This window comes from Salmo salar, chromosome 14 (genome assembly GCF_965601325.2).
Source record: "Salmo salar chromosome 14, fSalSal1, whole genome shotgun sequence".
In the NCBI taxonomy this organism is placed as follows: domain Eukaryota; kingdom Metazoa; phylum Chordata; class Actinopteri; order Salmoniformes; family Salmonidae; genus Salmo; species Salmo salar.
This window is the reverse complement of record NC_138304.1, coordinates 13,305,862-13,322,692: the sequence shown is the minus strand read 5'-3', so window position 1 is coordinate 13,322,692 and position 16,831 is coordinate 13,305,862. Positions and strand designations below refer to the sequence as shown.

General features: G+C 41.4%; 1 protein-coding gene across 2 annotated transcripts in view; it reads right to left on the bottom strand.

Annotated features, from left to right (window-relative positions):
- Positions 1-10,461: 10,461 nt before the first annotated feature.
- Positions 10,462-16,831, bottom strand: part of ccdc18 (coiled-coil domain containing 18) — a 33,690-nt gene continuing 27,320 nt past the window's right edge. Inside the window, exons 23-27 of one of the 2 annotated variants that reach the window (XM_082960738.1) lie at positions 16,676-16,816; positions 16,395-16,532; positions 15,717-15,929; positions 13,943-14,677; positions 10,462-12,604 (exon numbers count right to left, since the gene is read on the bottom strand). In XM_082960738.1, coding sequence (XP_082816864.1) covers positions 13,970-14,677; positions 15,717-15,929; positions 16,395-16,532; positions 16,676-16,816 — 1,200 coding nt within the window. In that variant the 3' untranslated portion in view covers positions 10,462-12,604; positions 13,943-13,969. Of the gene's footprint in view, positions 12,605-12,732; positions 14,678-15,716; positions 15,930-16,394; positions 16,533-16,675; positions 16,817-16,831 lie in introns of those variants that run through there. The other variant, XM_014139895.3, reaches the window with a different exon arrangement.

Here is a 16,831-nt window from a genome sequence, read left to right as displayed (position 1 = left end):
TTAATAAAAGTAAATTCAGTCCACATCAGAAGAATATGCAGCTCCGATGCTTCTTATCAGAAACAGACCAGGGACCTCACACAAAGGTTTAAGGAAAGGGGGTACAAAGATAATTGGGTAAAACATGCCAATGATCGTTTTGAAGGACGAACACAGTTGGAAAGCATTCAACCAAAAGTTAAAGAAAAAGCAGAACATGTCCCATCATGCTTCACCCAACACTCACCATTGGGGAAGGCATTTAAGGACGATTATCAGGAAAAATTGACTCACAATTGAAACCCATTTTTAAATATCCCCCACATATATGGTCTTTTAAAAGACCCCCAAACGTGAGAGACATTGTGGTTTAAATCTGATTACCCTAAAGAGAAAAGTGAAACTTTCTTGGACAAGGTTCCAGAGGGTAATTACAAATGTAGCCAGTGTGTTCAATGCAGCTTCACGTACAAATGCAACTAATTTACTCACCCCAGCACAGAACAACGATTTAAGATCAGGGGCCTGATTACCTGCATGTCCACCAATGTTATTTACATGTTGAAATGTTCTTCTGGTCTGTCTTACATAGGGAAAACCCGTAGAAGCCTTAAGACACCGATCAGTGAGCACCGCAGCAATATACGGACAGGTGAGACAAAAATTCCGGTTGCTGCTCATTTTGTATAAGCTGGACATCATTTTAGTTCTCAGAGATACATTGGAATATAAATAGTCAAGATGTCATGCAGGGGAGGAGACAACGAGAGGAAACTTCTTCAAAGGGAATCTTTCTGGACCCACAGGCTCAACACACTGTTTCCTCTTGGCCTTAATGAGGAGTTTGACTTGAAATCATTTTTATAGTTTTAAAATGACCAAATTGTGTTGTTGTTTTTTTAATCCTAAATGAATAATTGTATGTATATTACTTTAAATATTGATCACATTCTTTGTGTATGATCATATATTTTGATACATTGAATGTTAACTTTGTGAAACATTTTTTACCTGCTGTTTCAGGAAGTGATGTCACGGAGTTCTGACCCTATATATAGGACCTTCCACCCCCACCTGGGATATGGATGCCTGATGAAGACCTAAGGGTCAAAACAGTTGTTATAAACAAATATCACCTGGGACCATGAGCAGCAGTGTGCGGCAATTTCCTTTCTGTTTTCCCAGGGCATAGCCAGGTAGTCAAAAATAATGGCCTGCCCAGCATTTTTATACATGACCCTAAGCATTATGGGATGTCCATTTCTTAATTAAATCAGGAACAACAATTGTATGGAAGCACCTGCTGTCAAACTTTGTGTCCCTCGTTTACTCAAGTGTTTCCATTATTTTGCCTGTTACCTGTAGCTTGAATAGGTAGGTATTTCGTTGTGTTTTAAACAAGGAAATTGAAGCTGCCTCCTTGACGTGTAGGTAGAGCATTCCAGAGCTGAGGGGCCACATGTGAGAAGGCCCCGTCACCCATGCTGCACAGGTTTGTGGCTGGTGTTCCCACGTTGTTTGAGTCTGATGATCATAGTGTATCTTCAGAAGTTGGCATATGTATTTAGGTGCATCACCTTTGAGGGCCTTAAAGGCAGTGGTGGAAAAAGTACTCAATTGTCGTACTTGAGTAAAAGTAACAAGTAAGCAAACCAGATGGCATAATTTTTTATTTTACGGCCAGGGGCACATACCAACACTCAGACATCATTTACAAATGCATTATTTGTGTTTAGTGAGTCCGCCAGATCAGAGGCAGTAGGGAAGACATAGTGGTGGAAAAAGTACCCAATTGTCATACTAGAGTAAAAGTAAAGATAACTTAATAGAAAATGACTCAAGTAAATGTCACCCAGTGAAATATAACTTGAGTAAAAGTCTACAATTATTTGGTTTTAAACATAGTTAAGTATCAAAAGTAAAAGTAATTTCAAATTCCTTATGTATTTACAGATAGCCAGGGGCACACTCCAACACTCAGTGTTTAGTGAATCTGCCAGATCAGAGGCAGTAGGGATGACCAGGGATGTTCTCTTGATACGTGTGTGAATTTGAATATTTTCCTATCCTGCTAAGCATTGAAAATGTAACTAATTATTTTGGGTGTCAGGGAAAATGTATGTATAAAAAATACATAATCTATTTAGGAATGTAGTGAAGTAAAAGTAGTAAAGTAAAGTGCAGATACCCCAAAACACTACTTAAGTAGTACTTTAAGTATTTTTACTTAAGTACTTTACACAACTGGGAAGATAATACATTATATTGATAGGTATGGAATTGGACCATATTGCTGTCCTGCCTGGGCATTCAAAATCTAAACGAGTACTTTTGGGTTTCAAGGAAAATGTATGGGAGTAAAAAGTACATCATTTCTTTAGGAATGTAGTGGAGTAAAAGTAAGAGTTGTAAAAAAATATACTAAAGTAAATTACAGATACCCCTAAAAAAACAACTTAAGTGGTACTTCAAAGTATTTTTACACCATTGGTTAAAGGTGAGCAGCAGAATCTTACATTTGGTCCTGTATTGAACAGGAAGCCAATGGAGGTTGAATAAAACAGGGGTGATGTGAGTTTTTTTGTGTAGTTTGTGAGCATCCTGTCAGCTGCATTCTGGATCATCTGGAGTTGAGACACGCCTTACTGGGATGCCAGTCAGCAGTGCATTACAGCAGTCAACCTGAGATGTTACCAGGACATGCACAAGCTTCTCAGCATCCGCAGCGGACAAGAAGGACCTGATTCAAGCGATGTTCCCTAGGTGGAAAAATAACACTCATGATGTTGCAGATGTCTGCTTCAAACGAGGCTAATGTCTAAACACCAAGGTTTCTGCATTGGGGGAAGCTTTGATGGTGTCATCAGCTAGAGAAAGAGAGAATGTGCTCATCTTGCTCCATGCACTCTTGGAGCCAATAAGCACAAGCTCTGTTTTAGTGCAATACATTTTTTAGGAAGTTCAACTGCATCCACCTCTTGATTGCATCTAAACAGTTTGTCAGTTTGGTTGTTACGCTCTCAGTATCCACTTTTGTCCTCACATACACTGACTGTACAAAACATTAGGAACATCATCCTAATATTGAGTTGTACCCCCTTTTGCCCTCAGAATAACCTGAATTCATTGGGCATGGACTCTACAAGGTCTTGAAACCGTTCAACTTGACACAACTCTCTCTTTTCAGTGTTGTCTCTGTACTATGCCATGCATGGAAGCCGAACTAGAAGGGTTAATGCAGATTGTTGGTAGAAAGTTACAGTAGTTATGTAGCTGTATTGAGACCACACTTTCAAGGACCTTTGGTGGACAGGGCAGGTGGAAATTGATATGTAATTGCTTAGGGTGTTGGGATCCAGTCCAGGTCTTTTCAAGGTTGGTATAATGGAAGCAGTTTTCAGAGAATTAGGCACAGTGCCTGAATTAAGAAAGTGATTTACACTACCGGTCAAAAGTTTTAGAACAACTACTCATTCAAGGCTCTTTCTTTATTTTTACTATTTTCTACATTGTAGAAAAATAGTGAAGACATCAAAACTCTGAAATAACATATATGGAATCATGTAGTAACCAAAAAAAGTGTTAAACAAATCAAAATATATTTTTTAAAGTAGCCACCCTTTCCCTTGATGACAACTTTACACACTCTTGGCATTCTCTCACCCAGCTTCATCTGGAATGCTTTTCCAACAGTCTTGAAGGAGTTCCCACATATGCTGAGCACTTGTTGGCTGCTTTTCCTTCATTCTGCGGTCCAACAACTAAGCCTTCCCTGTAGCTCAGTTGGTAGAGCATGGTGTTTGCAACGCCAGGGTTGTGGGTTCGATTCCCACGGGGGGCCAGCACAGAAAAAAAAATGTATGAAATGAAATGTATGCATTCACTACTGTACGTCGCTCTGGATAAGAGTGTCTGCTAAATGACATTTTTTTTTTTTTAAAACAACAAAAAATAAAAAAATACTCATTCCAAACCATCTCAATTGGGTTGAGGTCGGGTGATTGTGGAGGCCAGGTCATCTGATGCAGCACTCCATCACTCTCCTTCTTGGTCAAATTGCCCTTACACAGACTGGAGGTGTGTAGGGTCATTGTCCTGTTGAAAAACAAATTATAGTCCCACTAAGCCCAAACCAGATGGGATGGCGTATCGCTGCAGAATGATGTGGGAGCCATGCTGGTTAAGTGCGCCTTGAATTCAAAATAAATCACAGACAGTGTAAACAGCAAAGCACCCCCACAACATATCACCTCCCCCTCCATGCTTTATGGTGCAAAATACACAGGCGGAGATCATCCGTTCACCCACACCGCGTCTCACAAAGATTGGAACCAAAAATCTCCAATTTGGACTCCAGAACAAAGGACACATTTCCACCAGTCTAATGTCCATTGCTCATGTTTCTTGGCCCAAGCAAGTCTTCTTCTTATTGGTGTCCTTTAGTAGTTGTTTCTTTCCAGCAATTCGACCACGACGGCCTGATTCACACAGTCTCCTCTGAACAGTTGATGTTGAGCTGTGTCTGTTACTTGAACTCTGAAGTATTTATTTGGGCTGCAATTTCTGAGTCTGGTAACTATAGTGAACTTATCCTCTGCAGCAGAGGTAACTCTGGGTCTTCCATGCCTGTGGCGGTCCTCATGAGAGCCAGTTTCATCATAACGCTTGATGGTTTTTGCAACTGCACTTGAAGAAACTTTCAAAGTTCTTGAAATGTTCCATTTTGAATGACCATGTCTTAAAGTAATGTCATTTCTCTTTGCTTATTTGAGCTGTTCTTTCCATAATATGGAATTGGTCTTTTACCAAATAGGGTTATCTTCTGTATTCCACCCCTACCTTGTCACAACACAACTGATTGGCTCAAACGCACTAAGGAAAGAAATTCCACAAATTAACTTTTAAGAAGACACACCTGTTCATTGAAATGCATTCCAGGTGACTACCTTATGGAGCTGGTTGAGAGAATGCCAAGAGTGTGCAAAGCTGCCATCAAGGCAAATGGTGGCTATTTGAAGAATCTCAAATATAAAATATATTTGGATTTGGTTAACACTTTTTTGGTTACTACATGATTCCATGTGTTATTTAATAGTTTATGTCTCCGCTATTATTCTACAATGTAGAAAATAGTAAAAATAAAGAAAAACCCTTGAATGAGTAGGTGTTCTAAACTTTTGGACCAGTAGTGTATGATTTTGGTTATAGTTGAACTGAGAAGAGTGAGTCTGGATTTTATGAGCGCTGTGGGAATAGGGTTCAAGGGCCAGTTATTTGACTTCATAATTTTTACAATTTAGGATACAGATGTTGGAGGTGTCAATGAGAATTTGTTGAAACTGCAGCTGGGAGGCTCAGTATGAAGCAGAGGGGCAGGCCCCAAGCAATGGGTCATTTGTACAGTACATGTCCTTGACTTTGGATTGGAAAATGTCAAGAAAATTCTTGGATTGCTCAATGGAAGAGTTATTTGGGGGTTTAACATTTCTTTCCAACAGAAAATAGCATTCTGGGGTTCCCCTCACCATTTGAAATGAGATTGGTATAGTATAACTTATGTGCAGTGTTCAGTGCCTCTTTGTATGCAGTCCGAAGATATGGCATGCAGTTAGGTTTGTTTTCCTCCATATTCTTTCCAGTTTACACTCAGCAGCGGAATGTAAATATCTCCAGAGTTTTTAATGTGGCAATGATGATAATAACTGTGCACAGTCCCTGGTTATATTGTTAAACTGCCATTTCAAGTGAGGTTGAGGATGAGGGAAGTAATTGCACATCAGATAATGCTTCTGCAAATGAGTGGGGGTGACTGATATCCTTCCGGAATCTGAAATCTGTCTCTTTTTAAACAGTGCTGGTATTGGGATGGAGGCAGTCATGAGAAGGGCCCTATTGTCAGATAAGCCCAACCCAGCTAGCACATTTGGTTCCTTGGAATTTGTGGGAACGTACGTTTTTAGTTTCCCATTGGTTCTGGGATTGAAGCCATAAGTTTCCTGAGCAGTAAAACGGAACATTTTCAAACGTTCTGAGAACGGAAGTGAAAACATTGCTTGTTCTGGGAACATACATTTTTAGGTTGTTGGGAGGTTCTTTACGTTTTTACTATGGTTCCATTAAAGTTTTTTCTGGGAGGTTTTAACATTCCGAGAATGGAAAACAAAGCATGCCATGTTTTTTTTTTTAACTCATACAAAGCTGTTCATTTTAGTCTATTCAAACAGACCCCATTTCAAAGGAAACAAGCACTCATTAAGATCAGGTGCGGCCAATTAGTAAGCATGGCCAACCCACCTGAACACACTTAACAAGATAAAGGATAGAGAGAGTTTTGTTGAGGCTGAAAACGGAATGTATGTTTTTAATTAACATTCTTAGAATGCACTTTGAATGTTACTAATGTTTTCTTGTGGTTTTTCTGAAAAATTATCTTAATGTTCTGAGAACATCACTTTAAATAGAACCATTAGGAAACCTGTAGAAACATTATGCTAAAGTACTGAAATTCCCACAGAAGAACGTTATTCCTAATATTCTCTGAACAATTTGACAACATTACTTTAAATAGAACCATGAGGAAACGTTATGCTGAAGTACTGAAATTCCCACCTAAGAAACATATGGTTCTCAGAACGTTATGTGCTAGCTGGGAAGTCAACTGAGGTCAGATCCCTGAGGTCCACTCCAGGGGCCTCATTTATAACCTTTGTAAATTGCGTCCAACCAGTGGCGGATTTAGGTATAGGCAATATGGGCAGCCGGTCAGGGTGGCATCTTTCCGGGGGCGGCACGGTGACATTTGCGCCATCGGTTTTCTATCGCTCATTTGCACATCACGTCAATGATATGTCACCGTGTGGGACTGTGGATGAATTAACCTTGTCGGACTGGGTGCCCTGATTCTAGTTTGTGAGCTAGGCAGGCAATTGCCTGGGAAGGTCTCCCACTCAGAAGTACGAGATGGGGAGGGGGGTGTGGGTAGGTTGACCTCCGGTCTCCCCACTGAGGTAGGGAGAGCAGGGGAATCTATCAAATAGCACAACTCTAACTTTGTACAGTAATAACGCAATTTATAAAATCAGTCACACTACGAAATGCTTCCAAATAAACCACAATTCATTCATAATACTGTGAATATATAGTTTCACAGACATATTGTTGCATTTTTTTCTGGTTTGTGTAAAATTGTTAAGAATAATATAAAACCAGTCTGCACACCACCAAGGTGAATTCGTTTTGTCTTGACTCTTGGTTGACAGTGTTGGGGGATGGGTAATGTATTGACGCTGGAGTGCCAAATCAAATTTGATTCCATTTGTCTTTGGTACTTGTTTTTTATATTTATGAGTCTTATTTTTGTATATATTGTTATATTGATATCGTTTTAAATGTCATGATTATTTATTTGTGGTGTTGTTCCAAATGTCTGAATAAAAATTACAGTTAGTGCAGAATGGTGTTTTATTTATTTATTTTTTTGGGGGGGGGGCGCCCAGGGAGCCATACAAACTAGAACCGCCACTGCGTACAACATTTCTGCCGCGACATTTCTGAAAAGTCCGCGCACATACAAAAATATTGAGATGCATAAACTTGGCGCACGTCATACATACGCATGTTCCTCGTTATAACTCAGACCGGTCATAAAACTATGCAAGCGCGAACAAGCATTAAAACCACCTGGAAAACGCCTCCATTCGCCTTTTATGGTGACAATGACGGTCTTTATTTGCTGTAAAATCGGGAATTTATTGGCAATAGGCCACTGCATGCAAAAAGCGAATTGTTGTTCAATATTTAGTTTATCAATAGATTATAGGATTTATATGTCCTGCCTTTGTACAGGCTCTGAAATTAAATAGGAAACTATGTCGCGCTCCTATCGTACAGCAATAGGCCTTCTGTAGCCTACCCATACTGTCAAATATTTTACATACACTACCGGGGTCTATTTACTGTGTAGGCAGAATGTTTTCATCTTTAGCAGTAATTTATGCTGCATCTGGAAAATGACTGTCGGTTTCCGAAAGAGAGAAAAAAAAAATGAAAATGTTCGTGGACCTGTCAGCAGAACGTTTGAATTCAGCAATGTTTTTGCATCAACCTTTCCACCAACGTAAATAGTGTATCATGGACTGCCGGCGAATTCTGAAACATTGTTGGGCACGCTACTCAAAAAAAGGCAATTACAGTACTTACAGTTCTATTTCTCTTGTGTTTTTGTTCTAGTTGTTCTAATTTTTAAATAAAAATACAAAAAAGGTATAAATATGTTTTATAGTACTACTTATATTGATTACTGCATTGTTAGGAAAGAGCACGCAAGAAAGGAATGTCACTGTAGCCTACATGTGCACATGACAATACAAACTTGATACATAGGCCTACTTCAATGAAGATCAGCTGTTAAATTCGACAAGTATGATAAACCGCACTACCTATGACATTGCAAAACTTGAAATACATATAGCCTATCTATTTACTAGGCTATTAGGTCCAATTAAATGAGAGATGTGCATGGTCATTTGTTGTATGGCTCCTACAGGAATATGAACACATCACTGCCAGAAAAGGTGAGGAATAAATGGTTGCATACTTGTTTATATGTATTCCTGTTTTGACTTTTATTAATAAGCTTTTCATCATAACCCTCATTTGCATAAAATACTTACTTGCCAGCTTGCAGTAGCCTACAATACCACAAGCAGATGTGCATATGCATGGTCTACATTTTACAGGGAGGCAAGCACATTCATGTCAAATTGCATCCTGCCTAAGAACAGCCCTTAAACGTGGTATATTGGCCTTATACCACGCCTAAGAACAGCCCTTAGAGGTGGTATATTGGCCATATACCACACCTCCTCAGGCCTTATTGATTAAATATCCATGATGAGCCCTCTATCTCTGTGACAACATATGGGCATTATGATCCTATTGATGATTACTTGAGTGCTGCCAGCTGTGGGCAAACCCAACCCATGGAAACTGTTACGGTAGCCTTCATTCCATGACATACCATTTTTTCCTATCATCTCATAAAATCTCAGTTTTGGACGAGATTGACTTTATGACCAAAATGATCCTATTTACACTTCGCAGTGACACCAGAATAAATGTCTGACTCATATCGATGCCACAGGCCATTTTCAAAATGAAAAGTTGCTTTTTAGGGGCAGTCGCTCTTTCCAACAAAAAAAATGACATTGAAAGGAGGCAGGGTTTTCTATTGGAATAGGCTTTACTATCCCACCTCCTCTGTGGCCAGTGTTGTGTGGCTGAGCATTGTGCTGAATTCCAAGGGGCACGGCCTGGTTAAGTAGATAGCCGTTTGAATTTGGGATGGAGCCGACTTCTTCAGTGTAGAATCAGTCATTGTCGAAACAAAATCTGCGGAGTTCTGCTTGATCAAATGGCACCCTGTCAAAACCATACGGTACCTTAAATAGTCAACATTAGAGTTTGGAGTGCTCATCACTGAACGGTTCAACACGATTCTGGTACATTTAGTTTCTTTTTCCTCATTAGAATACCTCCATTTTAAGTATGTTTTTATTCCTTGCCACGTATAAAACAAATGGTGCCAACAACTGAAGATGTTCTTTTGTAGAGCTGTAGTTTCACTGTTGTAACTGGGACAACCAGTACCAGATGTGGTCAGTAGGCGTGTGGCACAGGAACCACCCACACTTCTCTCTTTCACATCTACCTCAAATCTCTCCAAGCCTGCACGAACCACTGCACCCATGCATTTTCAACCATCTATGAGCTCAATGCAAGAGGGTCCTTTTTTTTCACCTACATGTATTGCTACATAAGCTAATGTCAGCATCTTACAAATGTCTCAAATTTAAAACGTTACTACACACACAAAGAATGACAACAGTGGGAAGTTAGAAGCGGAAGACAGGGGTTTATGTATAGAATTAGGAATTTGAATCATAAAAAAAAAAGACCTATAGGTTGCTTCTGCACCACAAGCAATTTTCAAAATGTGACCACATCTTTCTTTACTGAGAACTGCACTCACATCCTCCACCTTAGTAATCCACGACAGTGAGAGCGGAAGAGGAAGAGAGGAGGAAAAAAAGAGAGAGAGAGAGAGAGAGAGAGAGAGAGAGAGAGAGAGAATCAAGTAATAAAACAGCTTGTTAGTGGTGGCTGGAAGAAACAGATCCGCGCCCAAAAACCGTTCAGTACAAAAAATTCACTGATCAAGAGCACCAATTGAAACGCGTCACAATACTAACATTGTAAAAAAAAAAAAAAAAGGGCCAGCGCTGCTGCTTTTGGAGAAGATGTTTTGTTATCCCACAGAGAAAGTCATGCAGGCTGGTTGCTAACGGTGATGTCCATGTTCCGTCTTTGTCTGAAGTGTCAACACAAACATTACGCCCCCCCCCCCCCCCCCCCCCCCCCCCCCCACACACACACACACACACACACACACCACACACACACACACACACACACACAGCAGAAAAAAAATGGCATTTTTCCAGTAACCTTCAGAAACAAATGGCACAGGCCGAAAGGGCGGGGAGTCTGTTCAAACACATACAGGCAGACAAACATACACACACAAAGGCAGACTGACAGCTTTGTGTGGATCCTACTGCACCATGACCAAATAGCAAACCCACATTTGTACACCAAGCATTGTGTTTCATGTAGCGGTATCCTGCGGTGTGTGTGTTACATTTTGATTGTATTTTTTTGTTGTTGCTTGTTATGACATTGATGTTACTCTGCTGCAATTCATTAGGCTTGTAAACGTCAATTATACATTTCATAGGTCCCCTATCATCAGTGGAATTTTTATTCAGTAAAACCTACTTTTTCCTCTTTGTAAAGAAATACCATTTTTAAAGAAATATAAAGTAAATAAATATGTATTCAATTAGTGTGCATGTGTTGAGCACAGAAAAATCACAATAATGTAGCTTACAATCTTGTTACCGAAAATATAATTTTTCTCTAGTTTGAATTTTCCATCAACTCTAACTTGAGTATTGAACATTTGACTTATCCACAAGAGTTTAGGATCCTAAAAATACTAATTCTACACAACTTTTGTTGTTGTTATTTAAACCCCTCTGGGCGCCCAATCAAATGCAGCAAGTCGGGCTGTCATTTTGTTCCAACATGACCACCGTCTAGACCACAAATTCTTTGTTAGGCCTTGCAAGTTCCCCTTGCAACATGACTCTGCAGTCCAGCACACAGATGCCAAAAGCATCAAAGTGAAGTTCAGGTAAAAAAAATTTTTTTGAAAAGGTGCATTTTCTTTTTCTAAAATAAAATGAGGAACCCCACTTCACACAATAAGTAATATTTAAAAATATCAAAAATGTATTCTACTAAAAATGATTTAATTTAATTCAGATTGAAAATAGATAACATACACATTTATACTTAAAAGATATACAGTGAGCCCCAAAAGTATTGGGATAGTGACATTTTTTGTTGTTGTTTTGGCTCTGTATTCCAGCACTTTGGATTGGAAATTATGGAATGACTATGACGTTAAAGGGCAGACTGTCAGCTTTGAGGGTATTTTCATCCATATCTGGTGAACCGTTTAGAAATTACAGCACTTTCTGTACATAGTCCCCCCATTTTAGGGGATCAAAAGTATTGGGACAAATTCACTTATATGTGTATTAAAGTAGTTCAACATTTAGTATTTGGCCCCATATTCCCAGCACGCAATGATTACATCAAGCTTATGCATTTGTTGTTTGTTTTGGTTGCGTTTCAGATTATTTTGTGCCCAATTGAAATGAATGGTAAATAATGTATTGTCCTTTTGGAGTCACTTTTCTTGTAAATAAAAATCGAATGTTTCTAAATACGTCAACATTAATGTGGATGCTACCATGATTACAGATATTCCTGAATGAATTGTAAATAATGAGTGAGAAAGTTAGATGGACAAATATCATACCTCCCCCTGCCCCAAAAAACGCTAACCTCCCCTGTTATTGTAATGGTGAGAGCTTAGCATGTCTTGGGGGTATGATATTTGTGCGTCCGTTTCTCACTCATCATTATTCCCGATTCATTCAGGACTATCCGTACTCATGGTAGATGTAATCATTGCGTGCAAGGAATATGGGACCAAATACTAAACTTTTGACAACTTCAATACACATAAGTGAATTTGTCCCAATACATCTGGTCGCCAAAAATGGTAAGACTATGTACAAAAAGTTCTGTAAATTTCTCAACGGTTCCCCCGATATGGATGAAAATACCCTCAAATTAAAGCTGACAGTCTGCACTAACTTCACAGTCATTGTAACATTTCCAAATCCAAAGTGCTGAAGTACAGAGCCAAAACAACAACAAATCTATCACTATCCCAATACTTTCGGAGCTGACTGTATATACATAACGTGTGTCTAGGTAAAAGAGCATGAACCTTGGTAGCCATATACAGGGCAAGCCTGAGCTGGAGTTAAATGTAATGAAACCAATTCCTACCAGACAGTAGCGTGGCCTGACGCTTCATTCACAAACACACAAACAAACAAACCACACACACTAAGTCTTCAAAAGTCTAAATGGGTCCCACTATTATACGTTCCCCCGTAGAACAGCATCCACAATCTTTAAGGTCCCCCTGAAAATGAAACACCGATATGGATTAGTGAAATAACAGAGGTGTCCATTGTGTCACCGGGAGGAAAAAAATTCTGCTGATTATAGCCTAAACGTAGAACAGAAGGAGTGAGCTCTTCACTACAAGGACATTGTTTAGTTAATGTATTTATTGCTTATTTATTGGATAAACCAAGTTGTATGCAGAATCCCTTTCATTTGAACCATTCATCATTCCATGCAATTAATACTATAGCTACAATGTCAATTGCACAGAACTGCATTGTTGGAAACGTAGGGCAGGGGTTCCCAAAATGTTTTGCTTTGTGACCCACCAATTGAGGTGTCGTGAGTCGCGACCCACCATAAGGAATGAGCGGTAAAAAATTAAATTAAAATAAAAAACACACAGATCAAAGAATAAGAAAAAAAGATAGAATTGTAGGAAATTGGTGTGGAAATTGCTATGCATTCTGACATGGCTGGTGTTCTCACGCTCATAACATTACAACATTAAATGGGGGCTTTTATTTTGCGGATTGTAAATTCTCAAAGATTGTAGGCTATTATTGAAAAATGTATAGGTCCATTATCTTTGCTACATAGTTTTAGTCGTTTAAGTTCACACTGAAAATGTTTTCCTATCCCGAAAATGTATTTTTTTTAAAAATGTCAATGTCATCCCGCGACTCACCTGGACCCCTGCCGCCACGTAGGGTGTTCTCAGTGCTGGTCTGGATGTAGCTAGATATGTTCAAGTCGCGTCGAGGACAATTTGAGCATTTTAGCTAACCCTTTCTCTAACCTCAACCAATTTGCCTAACCTGCCACGTTAATTCTCCTATCCTGCGGCGTAAGTTCTCCTAACCTGCTACGAAAAGTCACTTCTGTTAGTCAAAACCGTCAGGCCTGCCCGAGAACCACGTGGGTTCCGAATAATGTGATACTCCGTCAATTGCACCTCTTCCCTAATTGGTGCTGTATGCTGTTTGGTTAGTTAATTGAGTGTTTGAATACAGGTGTGGTACCTCTGACCTAATTATTGAAGGAACTGCTTTTAACAGCAGGTGTGTCATTATTTGAGAGATCCTTGTGTGTGTGTGTGTGTGTGTGTGTGTGTGTGTGTGTGTGTGTGTGTGTGTGTGTGTGTGTGTGTAAGGTGAACCACAGTTTTCGGACTGTTTACAACATTTTTTGTTAAGAGCGTCAGCCAGCTCTCAACTACCTATACAAAAGGCATTAAACAAGCACCAACCATTTCATCAATCACCACAATTACACATTGCCAATGCTCAAACTACAGCTACATGTACGACCTCATTTCATCCTTTGTACCCCAGAGAGAGTTGCTCATGCTAACCTGCAGTGCGAGGGTGTGCTCAGCCTCTCAGAGGCCCGCGGAGCCACAGAGGGACGGGTCCTCCTGCAGGGCCAGCGTCTGGTTGACAAACCTCAGCATGCCCGTCAGGGAGCTCATGTCCATCTCCTCCTGGGTCTCCTGCCTGAGGGGGGACTCTCTCTCCGGCTCTCTCTCCTCCCTCTCCTCCGACATTTTGTCCACCATGTAGGTGAGGGGATTGAAGGAGAGGTCTGAGGCAGAGGTGGCCTCCAGTCGGCTGAGGCCCTGCCAGCTGTGGTCAGGCTGGTATGGGGTGGGGGACAGAAAGGAGGTGTCCCAGGGGAGGTGTTGACCCAGGGCTTCCCGTAACGTGGCCTTCAGGTTCTGAGGGAGATCGAGGGAGGAGTCCACACTGCTGCCCTCCACGGGCCAGTCTGGAGTGTGGGTTTGGGGTGGGCGAGGAGGGGAGTGGTGTTGTACATGGGGGGATGAAGGGGAACGGGTGTGAGAATGAGTGGGTGGTGGAGAGGGGTGGGAGAGTTTGGGAGGGGAGTGGGTGGGTGGGGAGGAGCAGGTGTGTTTATGAGGAGAGTGGGTGCATGAGTGAGTGTGTGGGGGAGAATGGTGGTGTGTGTGAGGGGGCGGAGGGGATGAGGGCAGGGTGATATCTGGGTGAAGGTGGAATGTGGCGTGGTGGAGCTCTGTAGCTCTCTCCAGACTGGAAATTCTGGCCTGTAGGCGAGTGACTTCGGACTCCTGAAGGGATGAGAAGAATCAGTCATTCAGTAGCTAGGTTTTATATTTTTTCCCATCAGAGGTGTTTCCATCAAACTGACTTGTTGCGGATAAAAAGCTGCGTGTGACAACGTAGGTCACGTTAAAAGCACTTTCACGCGTAATTTCCGAATAAAAAAAATAAAAAACTGAAGTTGAACTTTTCGTCACATTTTCAACTCTACCGATGGTTTTGTGACACAAACTGTTGGGATAAATAGCAAACTTGCTCAATCTGGTTTTGGGGTATGCTCTCTAGACAAGGAGCAGGTGAGATCATTTTATTTTGATAATTGGCAGCCAAGCACCTAGCATCATGTCACAAGCATTGAAATAATAGTCGACCCTCGATATTTAATGAAAATGTGCATGATCACCGTGCACGGAACCATGTGAAGTTCTTCATAACTCATTTAACCAGCCTATTAACTTTGAATGCTTTTCCACGTCATGGTGGTAGGCCTACAATGTAACATATCATTGCGTGACTCCAAGTTTACTTCGATATGATGGTTATCATATGAATATTTGTGTATAAAGGTGTTTCCACCGCATAAGCCATTTCCAAATTCTCCACCCTTGTCCAACGGATTTTATTCTGTCAACATTAGGACATTTTTATTATAAATGGCCTGATGTGACTTTTTTTTTATACGTCAGGTAAATCATCCGCATGAAATGGTTGGATAGAAACCTGGTTACTGACAATGAGGTAAAACTATCAGCTAGGCCAATAGTTAATAACATCAAATGAAATAAAGGAGCGTCAGAAAAATTGAATTTTAAATCTAGGAACCAAAGTGTTGGTCAGTGTTTCCCAGGGGACCCTAATCACATTTGAATAACAGCTGCCCTGACTCCTTCACCATTTCTTAATACCTTATAGAATGAGGCAATTATTTCCTCTCTAAAAATGTCCCCCATCTTGGAGGAAAACAACACAATGATACTGGAGTATATGTTCATGACCAGTAGGGGGGGGGCACTTCACTAGCCCAGTCCCAGGCCTACTGTACTCTACCTTGATGAGCAGGGCCTCGCGGGCGCTCTGCAGGCTGGTCTGGGTGGCGTGGAACTGGGCCTGCAGGTGGGCCGCCTGGGCCCTGGTCTGCTCTAGCTGCATCTGGCTCTGCTGCAGTCTGGAGGCCAGGTGTTCCTGGGAGCTCCGCAGGCTGCAGCTCATCTGCTCCGACACCTTCAGGAGCTGGCCCCGCGTCTGCTGCAGGGAGTAGAGCTGGGGGAGGGGCAACAGAGAAAGGGGGAAGGAGGAGAGGGAAGTTACAAGCGTGTACTGTAGGAACTTCAGCGGTTATTGCATGTGTGAAAGAACGGGTGATTAGGGAAATTACGAGAAACAAAGAAGTGAAAGAGGGACTGGGGAAGAGATTGATGAGGTGATATATACAGTAGTGCCCTCAAAAACTCAACTCTGGACCTCGAAGCCAGTTCCACTGCGGTTTTTCCCCCCCCATTGAGACACCAGGTGGGTGATACTAATTATCAGGTGGCAACAGAAAAACAGCAGGCTTCGGACCTCGTAGAACACCCCTGCAGTAGAGGATGACAGAAACGGAAGAACAGTGGAGAAAGAGGAAGATGGGAGTGTGCGTGAGAGGGAAAGAGAAGGCCAAATGAACAGACAGAGATGGACAGAGAGGCTGTACTACATAGACCTCCACAGTTCTCGGCCCTGTTGTACCTCCTTGCTGTGCTGTTCCCGCTCCTGCTCCAGCTCCTGCTGTAGGGAGGAGATGGTGACTTGCAGTCTGGCTTCCCCCTGGACCCAGCGGCCCTCCCTGGCAGACAGCTTCTCCTCTAGACTCCTCACCTGCGCCTCCTATATGAGACCCGACAACACAGTTAAGGTCATCATCTGGCCATAGAAGAATGAACAGAAATACCACAATTTGTTATTATGGATAAAGAGCAAGAATACATGGATTTATTGGGCATTTACAGACAACAAAATGAAGGTTTCACCTTTTCCCTGGCATGTTGAGTGATGCTGTCCAGCTCCTCGGTCAGGCTCTCGCAGCGATTCTGTGTGTCCCGCAGCTCTTGCGTTGTTCTCTGCAGCTCCTCCCGACACACACGCAGGTTCTGGACCTGCGCCAGAGAGTCCTGGAGCAAAAGGTC